The sequence below is a fragment of the Podarcis pityusensis genome (assembly GCF_964106645.2).
Source record: "Podarcis pityusensis genome assembly, chromosome: 17".
NCBI lineage: Eukaryota > Metazoa > Chordata > Lepidosauria > Squamata > Lacertidae > Podarcis > Podarcis pityusensis.
Genome location: NC_138042.1, coordinates 12,492,367 through 12,512,505, shown reverse-complemented (window position 1 = coordinate 12,512,505; position 20,139 = coordinate 12,492,367). Strand labels below are relative to the sequence as shown.

The following is a 20,139-nucleotide window of genomic DNA, read 5'->3' as shown; positions in this document are numbered from 1 at the left end:
TTCATTGATTAAGCATAGCTCTGGTTGTCAGCCAAACACAATGGAAACTGATGCACCCATTGATCTGGATGCATGATCAGGGTATATTAAAATTTATTTTAGAGATATTGCCTTTCTGTTTACTTAAATCTTGGGTGGAACGAGTCTATATACATTGCTCTGCAAGTATGTGATTCTCTGTAGAATTTATGTATAGGGCAAAGCTGCTTTCAATCACAGGTGTTTGAATAAAAAGCAGAAGAATGATTGATTTTGCACATCATCTCTTTTTCCTGACATGCTCACACTTCTAAAAGGAATTTTGTGGGCAAATACTGCACATGAAGAAGGAGAGAATCCTAATGCAAATAATCATGCCACACCAGGTGAATAGGGCCAAAGGTGAGAGATGGAGCTTACGGTAGTTGGGAAATATTGGGCCTTTGCTACTGCTGAGCAGAAGGCAAGCAGAACAAATGAGCTTCCCCAACCTTTACAAATATTACTCTCTTCTCCTGCCTTTTGGAATTGTGGAAATTACCTCATTACTAGAGCTGCAGCGTCACCTGAACTGCTCCATTGTAGATACAGAAGGGGCATTTGCACTGCACTGACTGAGAAGAGGCTGTCTGTATTCTCATTACTGACCACATTGTATTGCTGGTTCTTGGTGTAAAAGAGTTATGATGGCCCTTGCATTGCAACCAAGACATATGGATGCCCTTATCCTGCATGATGATGAACTGCGCACATCCTTCTCTTTGTTCATCCGGAAATTGTCCATCCCAGACTTGTGTATTATTTTGTTTTCTTATGATATAAAAGTCTTTGGCAGCTGAACTGGGTGTGGTTTCAGGAGAGACACCTCGCTGGGATATAAACTCTGCTTGGCTGACCTCCAAGAGTCCACCAGATCCCATGAACAGTATAATTCCTGGGAGAGGTGATGCTGGGCCAGTGTGGTGTAGTGGTTAAGAGAGGTGGACTCGTAATCTGGGGAACTGGGTTTGCGTCTCGGCTCCTCCACATGCAGCTGCTGGGTGACCTTGGGCTAGTCACACTTAACTGAAGTCTCTCAGCCCCACTCACCTCACAGAGTGTTTGTTGTGGGGGAGGAAGGGAAAAAGAGAATGTTAGCCGCTTTGAGACTCCTTCGGGTAGTGATAAAGCGGGATATCAAATCCAAACTCTTCTCTTCTTCTTCTTCTTCTTCTGCTGCTGCTGCTGCTGCTGCTGCTGGGATAAACTTTGTCTGACTGACTCCTGGAGCCACGGATTATGGGTGTCCATGCCTGAACCCCCTCCCCCAGTGAGCCTTGCCCTGTAGAGCCTTATCATGGCTGAGGAAATTTGCTCTTTCTGGCTGACTCCTTTTTTAATCTACCCTTGAGCCAAGGATCTTTAATAATAATAATAATAATACAATTTTATTTATATCCCGCCCTCCCCAGCCAAAGCTGGTCTCAGAGCGGCTAACAACAGTAAAATGATACAACATTCTAAAATCATTTCATTATAAAATCAGTTCAAATCAGATTAATGGCAACCATTGGGCTAGAGTTCTGTGAGGATTGCCAGAGGAGGGGGTCAGGCTGTGCCCTGGCCAAAGGCCTGGTGGAACAGCTCTGTCTTGCAGGTCCTGTGGAAAGATGTCAAGTCCCGCAGGGCCCTAGTCTCTTGTGACAGAGCGTTCCACCAGATTGGAGCCACAGCCGAAAAAAGCCCTGGCTCTGGTTGAGGCCAGCCTAACCTCTCTGTGGCCCAGGACCTCCAAGATGTTTTTGTTTGAATACCGTAAGGTCCTCTGTGGGACATACCAGGAGAGGAGGTCCCGTAGGTACGAGGGTCCTAGGCCGTATAGGGCTTTAAAAGTTAAAACCAGCACCTTAAACCTGATTCTGTACTCCACCAGGAGCCAGTGCTGCTGGTATACCACTGGGTGAATGTGATTCCGCAGCGAGGACCCCATAAGGAGTCTCGCTGTGGCATTCTGCACCCGCTGGAATTTCTGGGTCAGTCTCAAGGGCAGCCCCACGTAGAGCGAGTTACAAGAATCCAGTCTGGAGGTGACCGTTGCATGGATCACAGTGGCTAGCTCAGGGCTAGAGAGGTAAGGAGCCAACTGCTTAGCTTGGTGGAGATGAAAAAATGCCACCTTTGTTATAGCTGCAATCTGCACTTCCATGGAAAGGGAGGTGTCGAAGATTACACCCAAACTCTTAACGGACGGTGCTGGCACTAATTGCGCCCCCACAAGAGATGGGAGTTGCCCCCCCAATTCCATCTCGTCCCGACCCAGCCAAAGGTCTTCAAAGGATTTAACTTCAACTGGCTCCCATGTAACCATCCAGCAACAGCTTCCAAACATCTGATCAGTGTGTCTGGGGCCGAGTCAGGATGGCCATCCATTTACTGCTCCCCTCTGTGTTTTTGGATAGAACATGAGGACAGAAAATTATACCATCATTCCCATCTCTAGCTTTTCAGCTTCCACCTCTCCAGTGCCCGCCTTCCCCCGACACACAGAAGCATTGCTGCACAGCCTCCTTTGTCTGTTTGTCCCCCAAGTCTCTCTCCCTGCTGTATTCCTTCCTTCTCTGGCATGGCCTCAAGGCCCTTCCTGGGTACCTAGAATACAGTCCTAAAGCCATACTATGTGCGCGTGCATCCTTTGCTAATTTCTGGGCCAGTGGTACCAGATAGACAGAAGCCTATTTTTCAGAAGAAAAGTGTCAGGTTCATGGAGGGGAACATTCCCTCTTTCATTTGAGCTGAATCTCCCCCAGGCATTTGTACTACGGAAGGGCTCCAAAGAGAAAATTTTATTTTTAGTCATAGACGGAAGCACATGTCCTGAGCAAAAACCTAGAGTTTGTCTTTCTTCAAGTGTCTCGTCCTTTGCAGTAGAACAGTTTTTGCACCCTGCAAAGACATTGCATCTGGCAGTGATGGTCATGGCTGCAAAAGCAATGCCCCACGCTAGCCTCTGATGTTGTGCCAGCAGAGAAGCCCTGGACCCAAACTCTACATACTTTTCAAAAGAAAAGAAAATCAGAGGATTTGCTTGTAGGGTTGGCCATTCTTTCCTTTCTGTGTAAGCAGCTGTCAAGCATTGAATAAGTACATTATAAAGTGGAGCCCACTGTAACTGGTAAGAAAGGTTATATTAGCCAGTATTTGACTGCAGCATCATTTCATTTAAGTTCTAACATCCAGTGATTCCATTAAGCTTTTAAAATCCTCAGGGTTTTTTTATTTCCAGCTTAGGAAACCATTTACAATTTGTTCAAAAGTCTTCTTGGCCGCTAAACCCCTTTTCTTATTGGTACAGCCAATTTAAACTAAGCTGACAAGTTTAAGACTACATATTGAGACAGAAAAATGTCAGTATTGTTTGGTAGCAGATTGAGCTGAAAGTTCAATGGCAATAGCTGCAGCCCTTTAAATCATGTGAAGGCAGTAGAAGAATTGCAAGAGACAAAGGCTAACAAAGCTTTCCCCACTACCTGATATATATACCAAACAGACCAGGCTGATGGAGTAGCTCCATGGGATTCTTCTACTGAGTTGCAGTAGCATGACCCAGGACAGCAGATTTTTATTCTTTGCAGGTTACTGAGACGCTTAACTAAAAACTCGGCCTCATTGTTTCCTCTTCACTGAAGTGCCAAAAAGAGAGGCTGAGTGGAGGGGAGTGATTTATACAGCAAAAATGTCAGAGCAGGGCAGGCAGCCTGATGCTTGCAACTCTTGCTATAAGTGGTAAGAGAAGCACATGGATGATAGCATCTCATGTAAAAAAACCCACAAATTAAAATAAAGGAAGTTACTCCATAATGGAACAGACCAAGAAATGGGAAGAGAATAGTAACCAAAGGTGGGATTCACCTAAGGAGCCCTGACAATGGACACCCTGTGCAAGGACTTCCATGTGTGCAATTCCTGCATTGCAGGGGTGGACTAGATGGCCCTTGGGGTCCCTTCCAAATCTATGATTCTATGATTTACAGGCAGTATAAAATGAAGATTTAAAGCAGGTTCAGAGCCATCTTATCAGTTGTATTCTTTCAAAGTCAAGTAATTAATTTTAGCTTTTTGATTTGTTTTCTAGCCTGTTAACCAATTCTTTTTTGGCCCCCAGCAGCCTGGCCACTCTCTGTGCTATTTCCAGTCTTTGTTTCGTCGTTTAGTCATGTCCGACTCTTCGTGACCCCAAGGACCAGAGCACGCCAGGCACTCCTGTCTTCCACTGCCTCCCGCAGTTTGGTCAAACTCATGCTGGTAGCTTTGAGAACACTATCCAACCATCTCGCCCTCTGTCATCCCCTTCTCCTGGTGCCCTCCATCTTTCCCAACATCAGGGGCTTTTCCAGGGAGTCTTCTCTTCTCATGAGGTAACCAACGTCTTGGAGTCTCAGCTTCAGGATCTGTCCTTCCAGTGAGCACTCAGGGCTGATTTCCTTAATAATGGATCAGTTTGATCTTCTTGCAGTCCATGGGACTCTCAAGAGTCTCCTCCAGCACCATAATTCAAAAGCATCCATTCTTCGGCAATCAGCCTTCTTTATGGTCCAGCTCTCACTTCCATACATCACTACTGGGAAAACCATAGCTTGAACTATACGGACCTTTGTTGGCAAGGTGATGTCTCTGCTTTTTAAGATGCTGCCTAGGTTTGTCATTGCTTTTTCCCCAAGAAGCAGGCGTCTTTTAATTTCGTGACTGCTGTCACCATCTGCAGTGATCATGGAGCCCAAGAAAGTAAAATCTCTCATTGCCTCCATTTCTTCCCCTTCTGTTTGCCAGGAGGTGATGGGCCCAGTGGCCATGATCTTTGTTTTTTTGATGTTGAACTTCAGACCATGTTTTGCACTCTCTTCTTTCACCCTCATTAAAAGGTTCTTTAATTCCTCCTCACTTTCTGCCATCAAGGTTGTTGTGTCATCTGCATATCTGAGGTTGTTGATATTTCCAGTCTTAGTAATAGTTAAAAGAAGGAGGTTTGCCCTAATTGAAGGGCAATTTTGAAGTTTGTGGGCCCAGTGACTGTTCCTCACTCAAGATGATCCTCAACCCCTCAAAATCTTTGTCTCTGGTGTGATGAATGTCTTCTGAGCTTGTGAGGCTTTATCACTGAACTCCTTATCTCAAAAGGGAGTTTTGGTAGCCAAGATTTATACCTTAGTTTTCCTAAGGTATATTTATCCCTACCGACAGGAGAATCAGCAGTCAATAACTAAGGTGTCATATTTCCTGCGTTATAGTGCAGATTTAAGAACTGATTTCAGAAATTATTGGGGGAAATTAATTAAAACCTTGTGTGCTTAAGTGAACTGCCCACCCCCATATTTATGTCACACCCCCAGTGTGGATGGAAGATAACAAGATTTGCACACACACAGAAATAGCACTTTGTCACCTGCCTAAGTGTGGAAACCCAGTGGCAGTTCTGAATGGAGCTGAAAGTGGAGAAGCCACGATTGGGCAGTGCTGGGACTTGCCAGCCTGGAAGGACCCCTGCATCTACATCGTGCTGAATTAATATCTCCAAGCCTCCATTTTATTACACCTTTATGGTAAAAGTGCCATGTCTCCTCCGTCCTGCAGGAGCACTTAGCTTAAAAAGTGGAGCGCATGCCTTGGAGCTGATGCAGGCTGAGACAAGGCATGCTGTGCAGCTAAAAATATATCTCAAACTTCTGCACCAAGATAGCACTATTTTGTATTATACTGTGGTACCTCGGGTTAAGTACTTAATTCGTTCCGGAGGTCCGTTCTTAACCTGAAACTGTTCTTAACCTGAAGCACCACTTTAGCTAATGGAGCCTCCTGCTGCTGCCGCCGGAGCACAATTTCTGTTCTCATCCTGAAGCAAAGTTCTTAACCTGAGGTACTATTTCTGGGTTAGCGGAGTCTGTAACCTGAAGCATCTGTAACCTGAAGCATATATAACCCGAAGTAAAGGTAAAGGTAAGGGGACCCCTGACCATTAGGTCCAGTCATGGCTCACTCTGGGGTTGTGGCGCTCATCTTGCTTTATTGGCCGAGGGAGCCGGCGTACAGCTTCCGGGTCATGTGGCCAGCATGACTAAGCTGCTTCTGGCGAACCAGAGCAGCGCACGGAAACGCCGTTTACCTTCCCACCAGAGTGGTACCTATTTATCTACTTGCACTTTGACGTGCTTTCAAACTGCTAGGTTGGCAGGAGCAGGGAACGAACAACGGGAACTCACCCCGTTGTGGGGATTCGAACCGCCGAGCTTCTGATCGGCAAGTCCTAGGCTCTGTGGTTTAACCCACAGCGCCACCCGTGTCTGAGACAAGGCATGCTGTGCAGCTAAAAATCTATCTCAAACTTCTGCACTAAGATAGCACAATTTTGTATTATATAGTTGTACCTCAGGTTAAGTAATTCGTTCCGGAGGTCCATTCTTAACCTGAAACTGTTCTTAACCTGAAGCACCACTTTAGCTAATGGGGCCTCCAGCTGCCACTGCGCCGCCGGAGCACGATTTCTGTTCTCATCCTGAAGCAAAGTTCTTAACCCAAGGTAATATTTCTGGGTTAGTGGAGTCTGTAACCTGAAGCATCTGTAACCCGAAGCGTATGTAACCCGAAGTGTATGTAACCCGAGGTACCACTGTATATAAATTGTGCCAGTTAAGCTTGTTTATCTAAGATACTTTCTTTTGTCTCTGTTAGTCAGGGCAGGAGGAGACAATTGGCTTGGGGATTGGGGAAGATGTGAGAGAGATGTCAGAGAGAGGCATTTGGGGTAATTAGAAATCCTCCTAAAATGTTGCCTTCTGTTTCAAGTTACAAGGTACTCTCCCAGCCACCTTGCCCAGAATATAGTGGTACCTTGGTTATCGAACTTAATCTGTTCCGGGAGTCTGTTCGACTCCTGGAACAGTTCAAAAACCAAGGCACGGCTTCTGATTGGCTGTAGGAGCTTCCTGCACTCAATCGGAAGCTGTGTCAGATGTTCGGCTTCCAAAAAACGGCCACAAACCAGAACATTCACTTCTGGGTTTGCGGCGTTTGGGAGCCAAAACGTCTGAGTAGCAAGGCGTTTGACAACCAAGGCACTACTGTACCTCGCTCTGAAGCAGGGAGCAGGGGGAGAGGACCAGCTAGCAAGGTCATTGCTAATGCAATGACAAAAGGAGAAAAAAGAGCAGGTGAGGGAGCTGAGGATGGCCTGAGAAGCAGGGAGGTGAGACAGGATTATCTTCTTGCCCCACCTCTGAGTCAGGGTGGGGGGAGTAAAGTATCCAATGCAGTGGGATGTGGCCTTGCCCTCTGATCTCCAAAATCCTCACCAAATCCCTTTCTGGCTTAAGATGTTTTGTCAAACATTGACCAGATCCTTTTTCCAATGCCACGAGGACCAGGAACATGCTTTTTAAAAATGAAAGGGGAAGATGATGGAGTTTTCGGAGCTAGCCGACCTAACTGGAAGAGTCCGCGACCAGAAGGAGGAGGAGTATCAGGAAGAATGGACAAAATTTAATGATTATTTAGTTAAATATGTAATATTAAATTAATTGGAAATAGCTTGCAGATATTTAATTGGCTTAGGATTTTATATAAGTTAAGTGATGAATCAATATGTTTAACTTTAAAATTAAAAGATATAAGGATGTTAATGTTTTGGTTAAATCTCATAAGAACTTTGATTTGGAAAACCGTTAAAAGGAAGTGCATGGAAATTCAACCAAGTGGAAGCGAGTAAGCCATTTAACAATGTTAATACGTGTAATTTTAATAAGGTTATGATCTATGTTTGTTTGTTTTGTTTATAATTTTGTGAAAATCAATAAAAAAATTATTTTAAAAAATGAAAGGGGAGACTCTGAGGATGCTTTATGCTTTGCCCATACCAGTTTTGTTCCTTTCTGGAGAACAGCTTTGCTAAATATTTAAAAACAAAGTGCATGAACTTGGAGTTCATATTCAAAGGGACACGAGAGCTCCTTGAAAAGCCCAGCCTACACTTCTCAGCTTCATGGATGAGGATATGGAGGTTCTCAGCTTCATGGATGAGGATATGGAGGCAAGTACCTTAAGCACTTTGGAACTTGGCAGTTTGTCTTCTGAGCATGAATACAGAGGAATATGGATGGAGTTTGCTGCCTTACCTTGGATTTGGATGCCGTTTGGCTGAAATGACAGGTTTGCTGACGGCTCATATCCCTTCAAATGGGTTCCTCCAAGTTGGTGGATGCTGGAAGGCTGTGGTGTCCTTTTCTGTATCAAAGGAGGAGGAGCAGAAATTCTCCTGGGGCTTATATGATGCGGAGAAAAAGAAGCAGAAGCTGAAAATCTGAAGAATTAAGGGGGGGGGGGACACAGGAATATAGATGGTCAAAAGGGAATGTTAGATTAATTTAGTTCTAGATACATTTTGTTCCGTGCCATAGACTGCAAAACGACTATTTGTATGCACAGTGAAACAAAACCTATAATGTAGACCGTAGAATGTGCCACCCACTAGGAAGTTATATGGCATCAGCTGCTGCAGTGATAAGGTGTAAGAGTATCTCAGTAAAGTCAGACCCCCCACCTTCTCCTCCAAGGCCCATCTGATGCTCTCAGGATGAGGAACTCTCTGCCATGGCATCTTCGCTGCACAGCTTTCACTGCAGGATTACGCAAACATTTTGGAACTGCAGACTCCATTCATAAACTGCCAAATGCAGAAGTTCGAAGTATTACAGTGTAGGTTTAGCGCTCGTTCAGACCAAAATACTCTGGGATTCATTTTTACAATTTTTGCATTTACAGGGAAATATTATTGATTAGCTTCTAGGGAGCTGGAACAATGCACAGATGGATGCCTTTCTTGTGTAAAGAATGATTTGATGTTATCCTCTGGTGTGTGTGCAGGGGAGGGGCTGATACAAAATTCACCTGTGAAATCTAATCAATGAAAAATGGCTTTAACTGTCAGCCAACAGCAGAGAAGAAGGGAGACAAATCCTTTAGAACCCTTTACATGAAAGCACAGTTTTAAAGATTTCAGATTGGATTTAACATCTAAGAAAAGCTTGCAAATGATAATACAATGTTTTGTATAGCCAGACAGGTCTCCCTTTTAGTAGACTTTAGTGGTCTTTATAATGATTTATGAATCGTTTCATGAATTCCTGGCTTACTCAAGTTGGTGACTATAGCACCTACTTATACAGCCTGCCATCTCACAAAAGAAAAACTTGGCCGTGTTTCAATCCAGATTTGTCCCCAAATAAATCACAGCGTGTTACTGGGGGAACGGCAAATTAAATTTTGTGTATGCAACAATCAATACCAGCTTGTAACCACCAGGAAACCACCACCAGAAATTGTGGCCATGCCATGCAGTCCAAGCAGACAATCGCAAGCTGGGTTATGAGAGAGACAGAGAGAGAATTCTGTCTTCAAAGGCTGGGGGAGATCAGCTCAGACAAAGCGATTGGCTTCTTCTCCCCTGTCCAGAGCCTCACTCTGCAGTTAACAATGCAACCAGCTGTGGGTGGCTACAATAAGGAACCTCATTAAAGCCCCCCCCCCAATAATGCCTAAGGTTCCTATCCTATCCCTAAACCCACTTAGCTGGGCGTAAGTCCCATTAATTTCAACAGGACCTACTTCTGAGTAAGTATGCTTAGGATTGTGCTATAAGGCAGAATCATTGAGCATGTCCAACATTTCACATATGAAATGACGGACATCATTGTACACTAGGGCCCTATAGTGCATATAGGACACTCCTCTATGCAAATAGGACACTCCATCCTCTGTTTGATGGAGTCCCTATCTGAAGGGCTGTTTGCTCCAAGTCCAGAATGAGGAGAAAAAAAACATAATTAGGGAAAGCAGGAGCCTTCAAGTTGCCCATGGAGAACAGATTGAGCAGGTATGCTGTCCTCCCCACTATGTGAGATGTACTATATTTCTATTTAAACGGAAGTAACTATTTCTACAAAGGTCCGTATATGGTTTTCCCAGTAGTGATGTATGGAAGTGAGAGCTGGACCATAAAGAAGGCTGATCGCTGAAGAATTGATGCTTTTGAATTATGGTGCTGGAGGAGACTCTTGAGAGTCCCATGGACTGCAAGAAGATCAAACCTCTCCATTCTGAAGGAAATCAGCCCTGAGTGCTCACTGCAAGGACAGATCGTGAAGCTGAGGCTCCAATACTTTGGCCACCTCATGAGAAGAGAAAACTCCCTGGAAAAGACCCTGATGTTGGGAAAGATGGAGGGCACAAGGAGAAGGGGACGACAGAGGACGAGATGGTTGGACAGTGTTCTCAAAGCTACCAGCATGAGTTTGACCAAACTGCGGGAGGCAGTGGAAGACAGGAGTGCCTGGCGTGCTCTGGTCCATGGGGTCACGAAGAGTTAGACACGACTAAACGACTAAACAACAACAACTATTTCTAAATGTGCATCAAACATATAAATTAGCATGTGCAAATCTGTTTCCATCTTTGTACTCTTTTGTGGTGATGCCTAAGTACCCGGCCTGTTCTGTACCACCCATCTTCTCACTGCAGCACTTTCGCCCCCCCCCCTTCCCTCTGCTATGATTGTCCAACTGGGAATCTGAGCTTTGAGTCTCATGTTAAGTTTTGAAGTTGTGTGAGACATCACAAAGCAAATCATTCTCATGTCAGCATCTGCTTGGACAACTTTTGAAGTATGTGAAATAGTCTGGAGGTGAATTTTGAAGGAAAAAATCTCAAGCTTTATTTGGAATGAGTAGCTGCTTCTGTGACAATGAGGTAGTCAAGGGGCTTTTAATCTCAAAAGCAGAAGTGTGTGGTTCATTGGAGCTCCCAGAAGCTTGTGTGTGTGTTTCAGATTTGCATCTAACCCACCACCCAGATTGGGGAAGCCATGCCCTTGAGATGCAGTGAACTCCAACTCCCATCAGCCCAAGCCAATAAGGCCAATAGTTGGGGAGAATTGGAATTGGAGTCCAAAAACATCAAAGGTTTCCCAGCCCTGATTTTCACACAATGAAAGCAGGCTTCTTCAGCCAGATGGGCTCCTTGTCCCTGAGTGGCAAGAAAATGTCAGATTATCTCCCTATTGCAATGATGGCACACTCTGGCACATAAATGTTACTACCAGAGATCCAGAACAATGCACAGAATAGTTGGTTTTCTTTAACTGCCGATCCACTTGAGCTTTCTATCATTCTTCCCAGCACTTTACTTGCCTGAAGAAAACCATTTCAAAAGAGTGCGCTGCTGAAGTCCTATGGAAGCAACTCTTTATTTTACAAGCACAAGAAAATGTGACCGTCCCTCATTGTACTTGTAGGCAAGAAGAGGTTGGTTTATAGGCCCCTGGGAAGAGTTTCCTTCTGTGCCTCAAAGGAAGATTTGCTTACTTATTGCTATGATGGAAAGCCTGCCGAGACTCCTGTCTCTGTCTCAGCTTCTGCTCTTCAGATTGCACTTCTCTTCCTGGAAGCCTTAACTGCCTGCTCAGACATTTCTGGAGAGTGTACTGGAGCTACAAGAACTACACTTGGTGTTTCGAAGGTTGATCACCACCCACTCGGTTTTCTTTCCTTGTGCTACTGGAGAAGGATTTCGTCTTCTCTGAGCATCCTAGTTGGGCAATCATAGTGATGTTCTCTCCCTTTAGATTCTTACCTTCACAGAAGGTAATGCCTTTGAGAGCCAGTTAGGAGATCAGCCCTTCTAAAATTTCCGTGTTCTCTCTCTCTCTCTCTCTCTCTCTCTCTCTCTCTCTCTCTCTCTCGGAAAAACAGTGACAGGGGTGGTGGTGAGTTGTTCTTAACCCTTTCCTCTACCCTTTCCGGATAAAAGATGTCCTCTTCTGGCTGCTACCCTGTGATAATAAAATTAAAACTATTCTTCACCCTGTCAGGGCAGCCAACATCCAGGGACGGGCATCTTTTCACCAGGAAAACTGCTTGGTGTTGGTGTGGTAGCATCCCCAGGTATCCTGTACGTTGCCTTGAGGTGCCATTAATAGAGAAATAACAACAACAATCCCTTTAACCCAGGGCTGACTCGCCTTTTTAGATCTGAGGGCTAATTATACTGCCAGCTGCCATCAGTGAAACTGCAGAACAGAACTGTGTGAAATAAATCAAGTACAAATTACAAATGAATAAAACCACTTCCTCTTCAGTCCTTCCAGCCTGATCAAACTGGCTCTCTCCCATGGCTACTTTTCATTACAAACAGTAATGTCTCTGACACTAACAGGAGCGACGTTTAGGAGATCTAGTCATGGAATCTCCTGAGTAACATGTAGTATGGTCCTCAAGCTCAGTTCAGAGTCAAAGGCAAGGAAAGCAAATTTGATACTAACTTGCTTACATATAAGCTATATGCGGAAAAATTAGTATCAGGGATTTGTGAAGTTTCACTTTTGTAAACACAAAATCTCCGAGGGAAAGAAGCAAGAGCAAAGAGCCTCGTTTTCTTGACAGATGAACCTATGTTAGAACAAGCAGTAATACATACCATAAAATGAATCCTGGAACATAAAACTGCTGGTATTTCTCGCTCTCTTTAGAGAATTGTGACATTAAAAAATGGGTTTAGGAAAACATTTCGTTATGATAGCTTGGTTTCACCCAGACCCAAGCTTTGATTTATTGATCCCCGTTTCCTCAGTGTCTGCCATTTTAGCTGAGAGACAATTCCTCAATAAATAGAAAAAAGAGACACCATCCCTTCACTGCCTCCCAGACATGAGAGGAAATTGCTATGCTGACCCTAAAACCACATTGCAATAAGATGCTGAGTGTAGATTTTCCTATAACAAGTCATATAATTTTCCTGTGATTTGTACTCTGAAAGGCTTCTGTCATCCAACTATCCTTCTCTACACAACCTGAGAATGGGCACTAATTAGTGCTCCTCTTCTAGGATTGATGTCATCAAAATATAAAGGAGCTATAAATAATACTCCATACTTATGTTTAGACATATTCCTCCTGATGTACCTTCACCCGGATAATTTTCTCCTGTTTCCTCAAAGTCTTTTTCTTATATATTTGTCTTGATTTTGCATCAGCTCCATATTCCAATAATCCCTCATCTACTTCTCAGTTCATTGTCTACTATTTTTTCCCCTTCATTTTCCTTTGTAAACATTAAATAATTGAAACCATTGCTATGGATGGATGTAGAAGAAGAAGAAGAGAAGAGTTTGCATTTGATATCCCACCTTTCACTCCCCTTCAGGAGTCTCAAAGAGGCCAACAATCTCCTTTCCCTTCCTCCCCCACAACAAACACTCTGTGAGGTGAGTGGGGCTGAGAGACTTCAAAGAAGTGTGACTGGCCCAAGGTCACCCAGCAGCTGCATGTGGAGGAGCGGAGACGCGAACCCGGTTCCCCAGATTACGAGACTACCGCTCTTAACCACTACACCACAATGGCTCTGTAGGAGTGCAGCTGAATATCTTGCCAGATTTCAGCTCAGCTTATTTTCTCTCATCCATCCCACCACTATGTCCAAGGCCTGTTGGTCATTGACCGTATTAAAGATATTTGATTTGTCCAAGGCCTGCATGGCCTTTTCTGATGGAGATGTTACAGAAAAATGGAAATGACTGTCATCAGCATACTGATGATACCTTGTCCCCAAACTCCTAATGACTGATCCCAACAACTTCATATAGATATCAAATAGTATTGGGAATAAAAATTGCATAACTGCCAGAGGCCAAAAAGCACTCTTCCAATGCACTCTTTGATCTTGGTCACAGAGGTAGGACTGGAATCATGGAAACACAGTCCTCTCGGATCCCGTGGTCAAAACTATCTCTAAAGCTGCAGAGAGATCAAGAAGCAAGGTCACTCTTGCCTTGTCCATCTCTCTGTCAAGGTCACCCATCAGGGTGATCAAGGGCAACTCAGTCCCATGGCCAGGCCAGAACCTAGATTGGAATAGATCTACATACTTCATAAGATCCAAGAATGCTGACAGCTACCCTGCACAACCCTGTCCACCATAACCACCCCGCCTCCCGCAAAGGGCTTATTGGTCAATAGTTGTTCCAGACCAATCCTTCCAGGGCTGATTTCTTTATGAGCTGTCATCAGATAACTGGAGGGAACTGCATTGGCATCCCCTGCACTAAACCAGAGTCAAGTGTTACAGCTTAAAAAAATGTCTCCCTTTAACTGGGTTTTAGTTGAACCTGCTATCCAGACTTTGCTTTGAGACTAGCCTATTTTAGCTGCTGTGCAAACAACTTCTGTAGTTATCCTAATGCAAACATAGTTCTATCAACCTTTTTTAAGAAAGAGAACAGCAGCAGAACTGCACCACCACCAACAAAGCAAAGCCACTTCCCTCCATTATGTGTGGGTCCACTGAACTGGGACTTGCAGGATTATCCCACGAAAGGTAAAATGGGTTAGGGACACAGGCTGCCCTGATCATCTGGATAAGCTTTCCAAGATAGGATGAAGCAGGACATAAGGTATTGCACACCTTATCAGGAAATGTTGCTTGAGGTACATTGCATACAGTGGTACCTTGGTTTATGAACTTAATCCATTCCGGAAGTCCGTTCTTAAACCAAAACTGTTCTTAAACTGAGGCGCGCTTTCCCTACTGAGGCCTCCCACTGCTGGCGCCCTTCCACCATTTGGCTTCCGTTCTTAGACTAAGGTAAAGTTCGCAAACCGGGACACTACTTCCGGTTTTGCAGAGTTCGTAAACTGAATAGTTCATAAATAGGGCTGTTCTTAAACCGAGGTACCACTCTACTTAAATTTAAGTATTTAAATTTAAGGTGAGATTCTCAGGATACTAAAAAGTAGTTGATTTGCCCACAATAAACTTCTAGTTATGATGGTCTCTCTCAAATGAAATATAAAAATATTTGGGAGATAACTAACACCATTTAATAAAATGAGAACTATATTAGGAAGGTTCTTTTTGTTATGCAAATTTGGCACCAGAGAATAATTTCTAATATTTCAATTTCTCTGGAATATAAACTTACACTAAACTCTTAAATATAAATAGATTAATAATAATTCTGCTGGTCTGAAAAAAGAAACATTCAGTATGGCAAAATATGTTCCAGTTGTCTATGGTTATAAAGGAAAAGCGGTTGATTTAAGAGGCATATATCAAACATTCTAGTTTAGAAAAAGCAGTTAATTTTTCATTATGTGATACAGGAAATTTCTCATTTAATCTACCTGGAGGAAAGAAATGGTTGCAACGTATTTCTTTCCAAAATTGTTGCCTTTAATTATATGTCTTGCAGATGAAAACTGAATCTAGGAAAATGCAGTTCTACCTTGCTGTGATGTCTAACATTCCAGACATAAGTAAAGATGTGAGATCACAATCTAATCAGCAACAAATAGCTGCTCACAGCCTAGAGTAATCACTTACAGCTGCCTTTTGAATGCATAGCTATGTAACATTTATTAGCAGATTGCATACGTATATGATAAAACCAGCTGTGTATTACAAGTGTGGCTTAATGATGACAAAGCAAAAACTTTTACAATGCCTTTCTATGCATGACACACTGTTCAGCCACAAGGCAGATTTAAACCCACCGAAATCCATTCAAGTGTGCTAAACTCAGAACTAGTGCGGGGGGAAAGGACAAGGACTTATTCCATGCTATTTAGGGCCTCAGGGGACGCGGGTGGCGCTGTGATCTAAACCACAGAGCCTAGGGCTTGCCGATCAGAAGGTCGGCGGTTCGAATCCCTGCGATGGGGTGAGCTCCCGTTGCTCAGTCCCTGCTCCTGCCAACCTAGCAGTTCGAAAGCACATCAAAGTGCAAGTAGATAAATAGGTACCGCTCCGGCGGGAAGGTAAACGGCGTTTCTGTGCGCTGCTCTGGTTCGCCAGAAGCAGCTTAGTCCTGCTGGCCACATGACCCGGAAGCTGTACGCCGGCTCCCTCAGCCAATGAAGTGAGATGAACGCCGCAACCCCAGAGTCAGCCACAACTGGACCTAATGGTCAGGGGTCCCTTTACCTTTACCTATTTAGGGCCTCAGTATATTGTGATTGAAGGTTTGGGGAGTGAATGAGCCAGCAGGCTTTGGAATAGGAATGTCTTCTATTTTAAAATCTGTCTGACATTGTCATTGGTTGATTTTGGCATCAGCTGAAAACCTGCCTTTTTAGGCAGGTGTTGGTGATGTGGGTCTATGATGTATTTCTTCTGCAATAAGGAAAAGTAGTTAAACCATATATACATATATATAGAGAGAGAGAGAGAGTGTGTTTTATTGTTTTTGATGGGGTTGTTGTATTGCTTGATATTATATCTGATATGCTCCATCCTTGGATCATGTAAAAAATGAAATGAATAAATAAATCACAGGGCTCCCCGCTCTGTCCTCCATCAGAGGGTGGCAGTCCAGGTGGGTTCAGGAGGAAAGGTGGGAGGCTGCCATTAATGCCACCCCACCAGCATCTGTTACCTGAGGCAGTAGCCGCACTCCATCTAATGGTAGGGCTGGCCCTGCCCAAGACATTATCAATCTCAGGGGTTTGGTAGGTTCTGAATTTGATGGTATGGTGGATGGTGATCATCGTTTAAGCAAATTTGAGCTATGGGACAATTGGAGTCATCACAAATCAGCCATATAGCAGATTGGTAGTAAATGTGACCAAGAATGATTATATGTCAATTAGTTTAAGGAATGTCCTTATTTTAAAGAGTGGTCTCTTATTTGTGAATATCAGAGCTGTACAGAACACATCAGATGTCTTTTACTTCCATGCAATGCACTTCTTTAGAAATGTAAGGAATTTCAGTGGTTTTAGACACTATGGCTCAGATTTTTCATTGTTTTGGAAATCCTGAGCCAGCATCCCAAAGACGACTCCCTTTGGTCTGATTAAGTGAGACAGGATGGAAAAAATACCCCCCATTCGTGGCCTTACCTCTCTGTTTCTGAGTCCCCTGTTGTGAGAGGGGGCACCTGGGTTGGTGGGTTGTGGGGGCTGCCATGCACATTGTGCCCTGAAGAAGCGTGGCTCACCGAGTGGGATGGGGGCAGGGAGCCCGTAGCAGCTCCATTTTGACTGGCGTGGGTGTTGGAGAACAGGGCCGCTGCAAGGAGAGCAAAAACATTCACTATAAGGTCAGGCACACATCTTCAGATTCCTCAAGTGAGCATCTTAATTCAGTCTTCGGCTGCAAATAAAAGGCTTTGCTTTCACTACACCAGGAGTTTTAAACATGAGTAAGATGATGGGATATAGGTGGCGCTGTGGATTAAACCACAGAGCCTAGGACTTGCCAATCAGAAGGTCGGCGGTTCGAATCCCCGTGATGGGGTGAGCTCCCATTGCTTGGTCCCTGCTCCTGCCAACTTGGCAGTTCGAAAGCACGTCAAAGTGCAAGTAGATAAATAGGTTCTGCTCTGGCGGGAAGGTAAACGGCGTTTCTGTGCACTGCTCTGGTTCACCAGAAGCGGCTTAGTCATGCTGGCCACATGACCCGGAAGCTGTATGCCGGCTCCCTCAGCCAGTAAAGCGAGATGAGCGCCACAACCCCAGAGTCGGTCACGACTGGACCTAATGGTCAGGGGTCCCTTTACCTTTAAGATGATGTTTACCCCTTTGTACAGCAAGGCAAACCTCAGCCACACAGTCTTATTTCTACACTGCCTCCCCCCACTCTGGGAAGAGCCAGTGTGGCTTGGGGGTTAGAGCGTCAGGCTATGACCTGGGAGACCAGGGTTCAAATCCCCACTCGGCCATGAAGCTTGCTGGCTGACCTTGGGCCACCCAATTACTCTCAGCCCAACAACAGGGTTGTTATGGGGATAAAATGGGGAGGTAAAAGGTAAAAAGGTAAAGGACCTCTGGACGGTTAAGTCCAGTCAAACTTGACTATTGGGTGTGGCTGCTCATCTCTACTTTCAGACCAAGGGAGCCAGTGTTTGTCCACAGACAGCTTTCAGGGTCATGTGGCCAGCAGGACTAAACCACTTCTGGAGCAACAGAATACCGTGACACAAACCAGAGCACACGGAAACGCCGTTTACCTTCCCGCCGCAACGGGTGTGCTTTTGAACTGCTTGGTTGGCAGGAGATGGGACAGAACAATGGTAGTTCACCCCGTCATGGGGATTCGAACTGCCAACCTTCTGATTGGCAAGCCCAAGAGGCTCGGTGGTTTAGACCCCAGCACCACCCGCATCCCACTAAAACTGGGGAGGAGAACTATGTAAGCCACCTTGAGCTCCTTGAAGAAAAACTGGGATACAGTGGTACCTCGGATTAAGTACTTATTTCATTCTGGAGGTCCGTACTTAACCTGAAACTGTTCTTAACCTGATGCACCACTTTAGCTAATGGGGCCTCCTGCTGCTGCCACACCACCAGAGCACGATTTCTGTTCTCATCCTGAAGCAAAGTTCTTAACCTGAAGCACTATTTCTGGGTTAGCGGAGTCTGTAACCTGAAGCATATGTAACCTGAAGCGTATGTAACCTGAGGTACCACTGTACAAATGTAAATAATCACAACAACAGCAATGAGAAGAGCAGCAGCAGCAGCAACAACAACAACAATAATAATATTCTCTCTATCTTGGCAAGTAAGCAGTATTAACACAATTAAAGGACACATCTAGCCAGGGAAAAGCAATGGCCCAGGGAGAATCCAGAGGATCAGATAGAGAGACTGGGAGGGCCCCACCAAGCCTCCGGGTTGAAGGTCCCCCCTCCCCACTATAAAGTCCTTTTGGAGGAGCAGACTGAAGTCTTGTGGATTAAAGTGAGAGAGGAATTTAAAACCACCTTTGTCAGAAGCGGACTGGACTTATACAAGGGTCCAGGGATTCTCAAGTACTTATTTTCAGTAATCCTTAAAGATAGCTTTTATAAAATCTTACACAGGTGATATAATACACTAAAAAGGATTAAAAGTAGATATATCAGCATTTGAGATAATTGCTGCTGCTGTCATCTGTGGGACACAGGCTAGATTGTGTTAGGATAATTACTGGGAATTGATATTAGAAAGTATTTGTGGGAATAATAAGCTGTACATAGCCTTTATCACTAACACTCTGCTTATTGGCATTGTTAAAAGAGCAAGGCATGTTTATCTGGTGCAAAATCTAATTAACAACTGCTACAATATGTATAGTAAAACTGGATGTCTGTAGTCACGCCTTCAGAAAAGGATCATAGGGAGTAATATTTATGAGCAAACCAACAGCATTAAAATGAGTGAGAGAAACTGGCTGCCCCCTTTGTAAAGATGTGTGGATGTTTTATGTTTTATTGGAATGTGACCCTAACGGGTGAGCAGCAATGAGGTGCATTGTGTCTTTGATAGTTCCGTAATGGACTGTGTATTTCACTGTGGTTTTAATAATAAAATACGAAACCATGACCATGAAGATCCAAGAAGCATTCTCTGTAGAGATGATATTGCTAAGTTCACTGGGTGGGAGAGCTTTCACCAAGCCTGGGGCACCCTCCAGATGTTCTGAACTCCCCACAGCCCCAGCCAGCACTGCCATCCAAAGCCATCTGCAGGGCTTGGCCTGCCAAAGACGGATGTAGTGGAATTATGCTATGATTCTTACAGCCGATTAACTGAGTATCTGAAGAGCCCTGCCAGATCAGGCTAGGGGTTGCTCTTGCCCGAAATTCTGCTTTCATCAGCGGACAGATGTTTCTGGAAAGGCCACAACTAGGCATGAAAAAATCAGCTCTCCACCAATGCTGAACTGGGCAAGCATAGTGGCAAGGCAGCCAGAGCAATGGCTCACCTCTCCAAAAGAGTATGGGAGAATGTGATGCTACCGTCCAATACCAAAAGGAAGAGTGTTATATTGAAAAATCAGAACTCCTATTAGAATAAACAAGTTCCGTTATAAATACTGAAATACTAAATAAGGTGGATAACAATGTGTAACAGAAAAAGAAGCAGAAAACTGGTTTAAAAGTATGTGAAAGAAAGTAAGAGAAGTGGAAAGAAATTGCAGTTGAGTAGATTGGAAGTTTATCACGGGTGGGCTGAGGGCTGAGGGGTGGGGTGGGAAAAGGAAGTACTTGTGGGAGTGAGTGTGGATATGTATGAATATTCTTAAGGACTGTATGAAATGTATGTTTGTATATTCGTAACATGTATGTATTAATGTTGAATTATTTTAATAATATTTTTTTTA

The 20,139-nt window shown here is 44.2% G+C and overlaps 1 protein-coding gene across 3 annotated transcripts in view; it reads right to left on the bottom strand.

The window, feature by feature from the left end:
• Positions 1–20,139, bottom strand: part of GLIS3 (GLIS family zinc finger 3) — a 177,421-nt gene that overhangs the window by 15,880 nt on the left and 141,402 nt on the right. For all 3 annotated transcript variants that reach the window (XM_080987752.1, XM_080987753.1, XM_080987754.1), the window contains 2 exons: positions 16,893–17,061; positions 8,121–8,305 (listed from right to left, as the gene is read on the bottom strand). In XM_080987752.1, coding sequence (XP_080843878.1) covers positions 8,121–8,305; positions 16,893–17,061 — 354 coding nt within the window. The remainder of the gene's footprint in view (positions 1–8,120; positions 8,306–16,892; positions 17,062–20,139) is intronic.